Genomic DNA, 11,803 nt, shown 5'->3' on the forward strand with positions numbered 1-11,803 from the left:
TTTTCTTTCTCTAACTCTGTTCTGTGTTCTCTGCAAACCTCCTAGCTCTAGCGGTCCCTGAGGGATATAGGGGCTTCGAGGGCTGCAGGGTGGGGATTCCAGCCAGGGCTGTGCAGTGCGAGGATTAACCCAGTAGATGCAGGAAGAGCAAGAGCCCACACACCATTCCACAAGAAAACTATCATTTCTCGTAGGTCCTGGCACTATTCTTTCTGCTTTTTTTTTTATAATTGCAATTATATTTTATATTCTTTTATAAATTTTATAATTTTAGCTGGGCGTGGTGGCTCACGCCTGTAATCCCAGCACTTTGGGAAACTGAGGTGGGTGGATCACGAGATCAGGAGTTCAAGGCCAGTCTGGCCAAGATGGTAAAACCCCATCTCTACTAAAAAAAAAATACAAAAATTAGCTGGGTGTGGTGGCAAGCACCTGTAATCCCAGCTAGTTGGGAGGCTGAGGCAGGGAATTGCTTGAACCCAGGAGGCGGAGGTTGCAGTGAGCCAAGAGCATGCCACTGCACTCCAGTCTGGGTGACAGAGCGAGACTCCATCTCAAAAAATAAATTATAATTTTGTAATTTTAATTTTTTGATAAATTCAATTATATATTTTATTTATAAAAATGTTATTTTATTTTTATAAATGGAGACATAGATGGAGACAGAGTTTTGCTCTTGTTGCCCAGGCTGGAGTACAGTGGCACAATCTCAGTTCACTGCAACCTCTGCCTCCCGGGTTCAAGCAATTCTCCTGCCTCAGCCTCCCAAGTAGCTGGGATTGCTGGTGCCTGTCACCATGCCTAATTTTTGTATTTTTAGTAGAGACGGGGTTTCACCCTGTTGGCCAGGCTGGTCTCAAACTCCCAACTTCAGGTGATCCGCCTGCCTCGGCCTCCCAAAGTGCTGGGATTACAGGTTTGAGCCACAGAGCCTGGGCTATTCTTTCCATTTCTGGTGGCCGCTTACATAACGTGGAGCACAGACTGCCCAAAAACAGTCCGTCCCCAGGCTGGGCTCTCCGTGCTGTCCTACATGGGTGTGCCCATTGGATGATTTCTAGGGTTGTGGGTAATGCTTAGTTTCTCACACACTCCACAGAAGATGAACATTTATGCTGGTGAAACAGTAAGATTCGTGAAGAAAATATCCCACATTCACCAGGGCCCATAGTTTCTCGGGGATGGACTGGATATTTATAAGCATGAATACATGGGGGGGCAGCACCTGAGTGTCAGGAAGAGCCTCCCAGCTTCCTGGGCTCCACAGCAGCCTCCTCTGAGGCCAGGTTAGGAGCCGGGCAGAGGGGCACATCCTTATGGCTTCCACATGCCTGGCAGGAGCAGAGGCGAGAGCCCTGTCCATTGAGAAGAGGACCTCCTGCCTTCCTTGTTTCTTGCGACCCCAGAACCAGCCAAGTAGGCCCTGGAGAAAGCTCTCAATGTCCAGGCCTCTACATGGAAATTACACACCCACTAACCAAAGCCCTCTCTCAAATTAGCAGCTGAAGAGAGGCCCAGGGGAGGTGCAGCCCCAGAGCCCTCAGGGTCTGGTGATGGGAAAGTACCCAGCTGGGCTCTGCTCAGTTCCCATCTATAAGGACATGCAGCCATGCACGGGGACATGGGCACTTCCTATCTGGGCTCTAGATCAGACAATTAACAGAGAGGATTTAAAACAATGTTTGAGGAAGAGGTGCATCTATAAATGTATGTTACCATGCTCTTTAACAAAGCAGAATACAAAAAGCAGGATTTTATTTTACAATCAAGGATAAAAACATCATATATCAGACACTGCGAGTCTTTTAAAATAACATTTTATTTTTCATTGTCAATGATTAACTTCTGAGTCTATTAGAAGAGTATCATGATTATAGTGAATAAAAAAATATAGATGATAGAATACAAATATTAGGTTTACAAAGTTAGTTCTTTAAAAAATCATTGTCCACCAACATTTTCAGGACTTCAGGGTTCTGAAAAAAAATTTAATTTGTGTGTGTTTTTTAAACACTTCCAGCAGTTAAACATTAAGAACACATAGGGAGAATCCTCTGTGGATGCCTATTATAATAAACAGAAGGACCACAAAAATTAAAACAAGTTCTAAGAACCATCATATATACACACTTCTGTACAGAATGAGGACAAAAACCATTCACCCAATTAAAACCAACTCTTGTGGTACACATACTCTTTCAAAAAAGAATTAAAATTCATCTTCCTATGTTCACTTGTTTTTCCATTTGATTCAGTATTCTGAATGCTGTTTCTACCCCATAAATTAGTAACTGTTCAGTAGCTGAGAAAGATCCTATTTTAAATGATGCCTGGGAAATCAGGAACTTCCCTGGAGGGGCTGAACTTCATTGTCTGATGTGAGTTGGAGACACACCTCAACAAACGAAGTCACACCACTGGCTGGAACAAGGTTTTGTCCTACAGAGGGACAAGGAGGATTCTTCTCCATCCTCACTACACAGCTTCCCAAGAGTGATGGCCTAGCCTCTCTTACTTGGCTGAGCTCAGAGCAATTGAGCTCTTCACAAATGCAAGTCATTTGGCACAAAAAGAATGTTTGGGCAAGACTCAGGCTCTCTCAGAGCCTGACTCGCTCAGAGGCCCCCAACTCTGCAACCCTGATGGCACATCCCGGACCAGACCCACCTCCCCGACCCACCTTGCTCCATGATGCTAAAGGCCACTCACTCCATGGCGGGAACTGAACTCCTTTGAAGGAAAAGCAATTGCACGAAATGTTAACATCACAGGCCCATTGAGGTAAACAGCAGACTCAGGGTACACGGAGGGAGAGGACATGGAGACGGGGAGGGGCAGCGCACTCTTTCCAGACAGGCTTATGACTTCACTGCACAATCCCGGAGTCCACCGATGTCTGCTTGCGAGTTGTCTTTGGAGGGGGAGGAGGCGGAGTTTTGCTGGGCAGCGGAGGTGGCAGATGCTGGAAAACACGAGGATGGGGAAGACATCATATTACTGATGTTCCCGACAGAAAAGAAGCCGTCTCCAGGCGGGGTCTGACCCTGCACAGCCACTCAGCCGGAACCATCCTCTCCACGTGAGTTGGGCTCCATCCTGTCTGACTGGGGGCTGGCAGGTCTGCTATGGCCCTAGGCCTTTCTGATGCCTCTGAGCATTCTCCCACCATCTGCACAGCCCCCAAGAGGTACCAATGCTCTTTGCGCCACTTTTTAAAATCCAGATGCTATCAACCTAGTTATCTATTGTCCAAGGGATAAACAAGTCTTTGGAGACACTCCCCAGGGTGAGACGAGAGACCTTCCTTTGCTTTCTGAGCTTTGGGCAAAGGTTAGCAAGCTTTTCCTCCACAGGGCTACACAGTAAATATTTCCAGCTTTTAAGCAGGCCACATGGTCTCTGTTGCAGCCAGTCAATGCCGCTACTGCAGCCAAAAAGTAGGCACTGACAGTGTGTACAGAAAGGGGTGTGGCTGTGTTCCAAAAAAGCTATTTATAAAAACAGGTGGCTGCCTTCAGCCCATGGGCCTAGATTACCTTACAGTCACAAAAAAGAACGTAAATTTCCAATGTAGAGATAATGGACCCTCCTACTGAATGGACCTGGCGGGAGTGTTAGGACTGAGGGCAGCTGTACCCTATGGCTTCTGGGACCCTCATGCCCATCACACACACCTGTGTGTGTGAGACGCTCCGTACACATGGGTCGATCAAACAGGAAAATGGATGAAGGAATGAATAAATGAATGAGTGAATAAATAAATAAGTGAATGAATGAATGGGTAAATGAAGAAATGAAGGAAGAAATGAACAGACCAGGGTAAGCAGGAGCACGCTATAGCAGAGGAACTAGAATGAAATCACAGAACACTATCATCTAACTTAAGGGTAAGAGTGGATTTTTAACAGCCTCTCAGTGTGGGTTTGCATTTAGCTGAATGTGAGAAAAGAGGTTTTCAAGGATAGACACTCATCGCCCAGATTTCCTCCTGATTCACAGATGAGTAAATACAAAAAATGACCTAGTGCTTAACACAGAGAGGAGAAGAAATGTGGAAAAGTAAAACGACATAAAGATATGAAATGCGTAGATGACCTGATACAAAGGAAGGTAAAACAATAAGTAAGTCTTTTTAAGGTTGGTTAGAACTGTTAAAAAAGACACCTGTTTTGAGGTCTGGTGAAAGGTTTGCTTACATGTGAAAGCCACACTGATTGGCCAATGAGGAGCTGGTAAGGACCAGACTAACACGGCCTGATACCAACACGGTGCTTCAGATGACCTCTGTGCCAAATATGAGCATGTCCAAAGTTTATCATCATTAAGCAAAATGATAGCTCAGATTACTAACGGGAAGAGCCATTTGGAAAGAAATGACAGCTTAGTGGCAACAGCTAGAGACAGAGTTGCCTACGAGCCTGAGGCTGATCAATGAGAGTGACAGGAGGATATTGATCATATCCCCACCATGGCAGATGGATGATCATTATCCTAGAGCAGCTCTCAGGGCCTGTGCAAAGGGAGGCACCCCAGGAAATGCAACCGCTTCCGCCTAATGATGACATACTAACCACCAGTGTGTCACCTGAGCCTGCGCTCAGGTTGCAACTAAATTAAATAAGAAACAAAGACACTAGGGTCATTAATCTAATTGAATTCACACCCCCGTTATAAATTGAGACAGAGCTAATCCATGTTATCCCTTACTTAATCAACCATATGTGGCATCAGTAAGCTACACTGGTGTATCCAAGACATGGAGACAATAAAATGTTACCTGGGAGTTGATTTGTAACAAGAAGTGGAATTGGTTGTAATTCTAAATTTAGAATTTTCAGTTTACTAGTGTAGGGAGACTAGGGGGACACTCCTGCTTTTCCAATAAAATAAAGAGACGAAAATGTGACCAATGAACAAAGCTGTTAGGGAAACGATACTCCAAGCAACCCAATATTCTTGCTAGACCCCCCAAATCTCCTTTTGCTCTAACAAGAAGTTAGAAATGCCCAGGGAAGGTCAGGCTTCCATTTCTGTGGTGCAAGAAACCATTCCAGCCTGCCAGAAAGTTCTCTTCACAGGGGAACCTGGTTCCTGCTCCAAGACCGCATCGAGGCGTCACTAGGGAGCGTCTCTAGGGAGCATCTCTAGGCAGCATCTCTAGGCAGCATCTCTAGGCAGCATCTCTAGGCATCTCTAGGGACCCTCCAGCTCCCCATCGAGGTGTCTCTAGGGAGAGGAAGCCTGTTTAAATGGCACTTGGGCCTCAGAAGAGCAATCTGCCTCTCTGATATTAAAGATGAAGTCCCACTGCTTGTTTAGTTTTCTGATACAAAGGGAATGATGAAATCCATATGCTGTAAACAAACACCCTCTCTCTTCCACTCCTCTCATAAGAGATGTAATAACCTTTTGGAACACTCCGTGAACAAGTCTCCATAAAAAAAAGAAAAAGAAATGACATGTGGAATTTATATTGTTTATTAAAGTCTAAAACAAAAAACAAAACCACATGTCTCACCATTACAAGAAAAACAGAGCCAGCTAACAATCTCATGTTTTCAATGTTCTATAGGAGTCTTGTGGCCATATAATTACTTTACGGAGGCTGGATAGCAAAAAAATATGGCCAGCTGTCCAGATATGGAGAGGGATATTTCACTTTTTAGACTGCACTGGTTTTCAAATTTTTATTCACAATCACATGGCGCGGGGAGGGCTGAGCCTGGAAGCAGAAGTTCCCTAGGCGGCTGAGTCAGTCACTCACATGCCTCCACCCGACTCAAGATACCCTCTGCACAGGCCCGGACACAAGAGGATGGGGCTGGGACTCACAGGACTCACAACAGCATCCTTGACAACAAGGAGAGGAATGGGATGGATCTGAAAAGAATGTTTCTAGAGCTGTCAACTGGTAACCGAGGTGCTTATTTAAATGGCTTTGTATGGCTTTGACTAATATTTGGAGGGGTAGGCAGGCCCAGGCCCACGAGCTGTTCAGCAAAAGGGACATCAGGTAGGATGAGTGACTAAAACAGCTTCTGGGGGTACCAGCTTCAGGGACTCACGCTGAAGAGGGGTTCCAGTGGGTTGCTTAGGTTTACAAAGGCTGGTGCTGGCGGAGGAACCCGGGCCAGCACCCCAGAACCAGCACTGGGGAGGGTGCTCTGTGGCTGGGCGCCAAACCTGGCTCTCCTCTGCAGTCTCTGAAGGTAAGTGCCTGTCACCACCCAGGAGCTCCCAGCGCCACAGTGAGGCTCCCTGGAGGAATGGCTGGAGATGAGCTCCTCCGGGGCCGAGCAGGGGTACAACAGGTTCCTGCCACAGGGTGATACTGGCCAAACTCTTTAAAAAGTCAGACAGACCTCCTCATAGAAAAGCTACTTCTCAAAAATCAAAATTTCATAAGACTTGCATCTCCAGTGGATTGATCTCCATGGCGTAACCGATGACAAGCTTGGATTGCCTATCCTCTTCCTCGTTCTGAGGCATGATAGCAAAATGTGCCTTTTGATGCAATTATTGATAATGACACAGAGCCACAGATCTTACCTACCAGAGTCCTTACTGCTTTGATAGCTTTTTGCAAAAAATCAAAACTGAGCTTGTCATACGTGGTTTTTCTCACGTGTTTGCTAGCCCGAAGTAAACCCGCTAATATCTGGAATGAGGGACTCATCTTATTTTGCGGAGGGGAGGTAATGAAAACCCATGTTTTGATTCCCAACTTACCCTCTGGTGCGGAGGAGGAGGTGGAGGTGTTGGCGAGCCCAGCAAGTCCTGGTTTTCCATCACATTCCCGTAATCTGCCACGCTGCCTTTGAGAGGCAGAGGGGGTGGGACATCGGCCACGTCCACCCCCGTCATGCCGTTCAGCTCCAAGTCTGGAAAACGGGGATCTATTTAAAATCAGCCCAACTTCCCCATGCAGCCTGACCACTCAGGGGGTGGCTTCATGTTTCCTCCCAGAGAGGCAGGCACTGCAGAAACACTTTATCTGGCAGATACGTTTGTCAACAGGGCAGACGAGGGCAGGGAGGGAGCGAGCACAAAGGGTAGGACTCTCTCCTAATGGCAGTGAATAGTGAGCATCACATGGCAACTAAAACTGGGGAGTAAAGTAAGGCATTGAGCCACTGCAGAAGGTGGCGTTCACCCTGGCTTCTCTGATCCCTCCTCGGGCCCCCTGCCTTGGTGGAAGTGAAACAGCTGGGTGCCACAGGACCGTCCTCTGCTGCTGCTGCTGCCACTTTCAAAGCCCAGTTGGGCCTCTGCAGTCACCTCTGCAGTCATCACCTGGAAAGATTCGCTAAGCAGAGTCTAACCCTGAGAACAGCCACCCAACTTCAAATGTCGTTCCACTGGAAAATCCATCATTGTATGAAATGATTTTATTAGCCGTAGCAGTCACTGTGGCTGTTGCTTTAAATAAGCCAAGGGGATGCACAATTGATTGTTAAAGTAAACTGGAAAAAATAGCGGTTTTCAAACGGAGGGATAATCACCAAGGCAGGGTATTTTCTCAACCCTTGTTGAGACTCTTAAAAATAATTTGTTTTCTTTTATATTAAAGAGAGAAAAATTGATGTTTTTACTGATGAGTCTCTTTTGGAGTTTTCCCCGAGGATCCATCTGATGAAAAATCCTTTATTAGGAAAATGTGTCCTGGGAAGAACACTGTGTCAGTTTCTGAGGAAGCTCTGCCATGGGACCGAGGGGAGTGAGAAGGCTTCAGCGAGTGACTGTCTTCATGATTGGTGCCTATTTGCTTGTTATTATTGTGGTAAGATATACATGACATCAAATTTGCCACTTTAGCCATCTTTTAGGGGACAATTTGGTGGCCTTAATCACATCAACACAGTGGACAACCATCACCATGATGTATTTCTGAAACATTTCCATCATCCCAAACAGAAAGTCTGTACCCATTAAACAGTAATTCTAGACTCTTCCCTCCCTCCAGCCCCTGGTACCCTCCTCTCTCTCTTTCTCTTTCTCTCTCTCTCTTCCTCCCTCCCTTCCTTCTTTCCACATGGAGGTTTGCTCTACTGTACTTTTTTTTTTTTTTTTGAGATGGAATATTGATCTGTTGCCCAGGCTGAAGTGCAGTGGTGTGATCTCAGCTCACTGCAACCTCCGCCTCCCAGGTTCAAGTGATTCTCCTATCTCAGCCTCCTGAATAGCTGGGATTACAGGCGCGTGCCACCATGCCCAGCTAATTTTTTTATTTTTAGTAGAGACGGGGTTTTACCATGTTGACCAGCTGGTCTAGAACTCCTGACCTCAGGTGACCTGGCCGCCTCAGCCTCCCAAATTGCTGGTATTACAGGTGTGAGCTACAGCACCTGGCCTCTACTTTCTGTCTCTGTGAACTTGCCTTAGATATTTCATTGAGGTGGAGTCACATAAGATTTGCCCCTCTGTGAATGATCTGCGTCACTCGGGATCATGGTTCTGAGGTTCGTCCATGCTGCAGCACGTGTCAGAACTTCACTCATTTCTCCGGCTGAGTAATATTCTACTGCATGGACATTTCTTTGGATGTACGTTTTGTTAATCTGGCCATCAGTCAATGGACATTTGGGTTGTGTTCACTTACTGGCTCTTGTGAAAAATACTGCTATGAATATTAAGTATCTCTGCAGTGCAGGTCTAGGAGTAGCACTGCTGGTTCACATTACCATATGGTTATTCTACGTTCAACTTTGGAGGAACCACCAAGTTGTTTTCTGCAGCAGTGATGGTGCCTTATGGTTTTAAATATTAAAATAGACTTTAAACACATTTTTAGAAAAATCATGTAGTAATAGTGCAAGGATGTGAGGATGCGCCCTCTGGAGACAGACCCAGTGCCCAGAAAGCTCTCTGCCTACTCAATTAAACTCACGCTTCCATGCTTGGAGCCAGACTCCCTACCACCTGACAGTCTCCAGAATCATGACTGCTCCCCTTTAAGAGGAAAATCAGGTGCAGAGGACAATCACTCACTGCCTTGTACAACCCTTGCCACAGGGCAGAGAGCTCCCCTGCCTTCGACCCCTTTCTGTGCCACAGGAAGGAGAGTAGGCTCCCTGGTTTTGCTGTTACCCTCACCCCCCGCACCTTCTCCCTGCCAAGACTTCTCCTCTCTGCTGGCTCTGAATTTAGTGGTGAAAAGCTGGTTACCACTTAGAGTAGGCTGAGTAGACTCTCCAAAACGTGGACCTCTTAGGGCCACCCAGAACCTCAGAATGTAACCTTACTTGGACTTAGGGTCTTTGCAGATGTAATTAGCTAACGATCTCAAGGTGAGATCATCCTGGATTTGCAGTGGACCCTATATCCCATGACTGGTGTCCTTATAAGAGGAAAGGACACAGAGAAGAAGGCCACGTAAAGACGGGCAGAGAGGGGAGTGATGTGGCCACAGCCAAGGAAGGCTAGGGACGGCTAGGAGCCACCAGAAGCTGGAGAGAGGCCTGGGACAGGCTCTCCCTTGGAGACAACAGAGGTAGCCAACTTGCCACCTCCTTGATTTCAGAGTTCTGGCCTCCAAAACCTTCAGAGAAGAAATTTCTGCTGTTTTGAGCCACCAGTTTTGTGGCAACTTCTTGGGTAATTTAAAAACTGGTCAAAACTAGAAAGTTAAGCTGTGCTGCTTGGCTGTTGCAAACTGCCTGGAGTGCTTCTCCAGTGCATCGTCCTAGACGCAGGCTGGCCCACGGCCTCCTGCAGCTGTGTCCTGGAATAGGAAGTGGAGTGGTCCCACGTGTCCCAGGTTCCCTCTCCACGGATCCTGGGACAGACCCTGCACTTTCTGCCCCAACAGCGCTGCAGACCTGGGCTCTGGGCTTTGGCCTGATGTGCGGAAGTCCAGACTCTACAGTCTGTCCCAAGAGATATTCCCAGGAAGCCAGGAGCTTATCCAAACTCCCTCCCTCTGCTGCAAGGGGAGGGAGGAAATGCTTCTAACCTAAAGGTCTTCAGTCAAGGGGCAGCACAAAGCAATAGCACAGTAAGTATGTGGGGAGTGTTCCACTTACTCGACTGCATGCTGAAGCTGAGCTTGGCCCTTGGTGTAACCGGAGGGGGTGTTTGCTGGGAGGACGGTGATGAGGGGGACACCGAGAAGCGCCTTTCGCTTCCAATGACGTTGATCACCTGGCTCTTCGGTCTCTGGGGCCGCAGGGGACTTATCTACATTGAAAGGACAGAAAGGGCACAGTTAGGGTCTCTTATGGACTGAGTGCGTTTCCACCTACATTCCTATATTGAAGTCCTGACCCCCATTACCTTAGAATATGACCTTATCTGGAAATAGGGTCTTTGCAAATGATCAAGCTAAGGTGTGGCCCTTAGGCTGGGCCTGTTAGAGTGGGCAGATAGCAAGACATAAACAGGAAAGGGGGCCCAGGGGGAGCAAACTCTGGAAAATCTCATGCCCCAGAGACCTCCCCAAAACACACATGCTAGGTGTGAGCAGAGAGGAGGAGAATGCCCAGGCAGGAGGCAGCACCCTGAAATGCCCCAGAAGACACCAGGTAATTGCTTGCTCCGTCTGCAGCTAACCTGTTAGAATGTAGCTAGCTACATGCTGATCAGGAGGGAAACAGGGCAAGGGGTTAATTCCTAAGAGGGATGCACGCATAGCAAGTACAGATTTGACCACTACACGACCTTCTTGGGGTGGCAGTAATGCACAACGCCGCCATTGGTAGGATTCCTACTGATCACTGGGCCCTGTGCATGCACATCAACTAGAAGCAAGCGAACTAGGCAGGGAATGCTTCCCCACAAACCTGGGCAGGAACTAGGCAGGGAAAAGGTGGACACTTAAGACACAGTGGGGAAAATAGATAAAGACAAAGGGAGAGGCTTATGACAGAGATGGGAACTTAAAACAGTCCAATATAAAACGGCAACACGGAGCTTCCAGGGGCTGCTCTCAGCAGGATCAGCCTGCTCCTCCTCTGGGGTCTACTCTAATTTTATTTCCTTAATAAGCCTACTTTACCTATTTTACTAATTTGTCTATTTTACTAATTGGTTTATTGGCTAAATTCTTTCTTCAAGAATCAAGGACCCACACACACTTCCCAGTAACAGGTCCTAATCCAATAGGACAGGTGACCTTATAAAAAAGGAAAATTTGGACATGGACTTGTGTCCAAATTTGGGAGGGCATGATGTGAAGATGAAAGCAGAGGTCAGGGTGATGCTTCTTTCAGCTAAGAAACGCCAGTGATGGCCAGCAAACTCCCAGACAGGAGAGAGACATGTGGCAGCTTCTGAAGGAATCGGCCCTGCTGGGCCTCTAGAACTGGGAGAGAATGAATTTCTGGGTTGGAGTTGCGCAGCCTGTGGTTACAGCAGACCTCCCACACATGAAGGGCTCACACTGCTGTCCTCACACAGCCTGGGCTGGCCAGCATCTGGATGCAGCGTGGCTGAGTATTGTTCCAAGCCACACAGATACGCAGCTGCCCAGCGAGAACACAGGGCAACCTCCATGTGGTCAAGAACAGAATAAATGGCCCGTTCAATGGCGAAATTCTCCAGGTGTGCTCATGCTTTGGTCTTCCTTGGCATGTATGTGAAAGTCTAGGAACTGGCTGAAGGGTTTTTGCTATTCCTTTCCTTTGCTTCGTCTCACATCCTAGGTCATGACTGGCAGGGACTCTTTTCTCCCTTTCAATGCATTTTTCCTGCCCATCTCTGGCTTTTGGAGGCACTTGACTTTCTCCGCCTAAGCCCTTTCCCTGTTTGTTCCATCAGTAAGTTGTATTTATATATTTCTTTTTTTTTTTTTTTTTTTTTTTTTTTT

The 11,803-nt window shown here is 47.1% G+C and overlaps 1 protein-coding gene across 1 annotated transcript in view; it reads right to left on the bottom strand.

The window, feature by feature from the left end:
• Window positions 1-1,800: 1,800 nt before the first annotated feature.
• DOCK1 (dedicator of cytokinesis 1) overlaps window positions 1,801-11,803 on the bottom strand; it is a 541,550-nt gene continuing 531,547 nt past the window's right edge. Inside the window, 3 exon segments of the mRNA XM_017537892.2 lie at window positions 1,801-2,962; window positions 6,730-6,881; window positions 10,023-10,176. Coding sequence (XP_017393381.1) covers window positions 2,867-2,962; window positions 6,730-6,881; window positions 10,023-10,176 — 402 coding nt within the window. The 3' untranslated portion in view covers window positions 1,801-2,866.

The sequence above is a fragment of the Cebus imitator genome, unplaced genomic scaffold (genome assembly GCF_001604975.1).
Source record: "Cebus imitator isolate Cc_AM_T3 unplaced genomic scaffold, Cebus_imitator-1.0 Scaffold107, whole genome shotgun sequence".
Classification (NCBI taxonomy): domain Eukaryota; kingdom Metazoa; phylum Chordata; class Mammalia; order Primates; family Cebidae; genus Cebus; species Cebus imitator.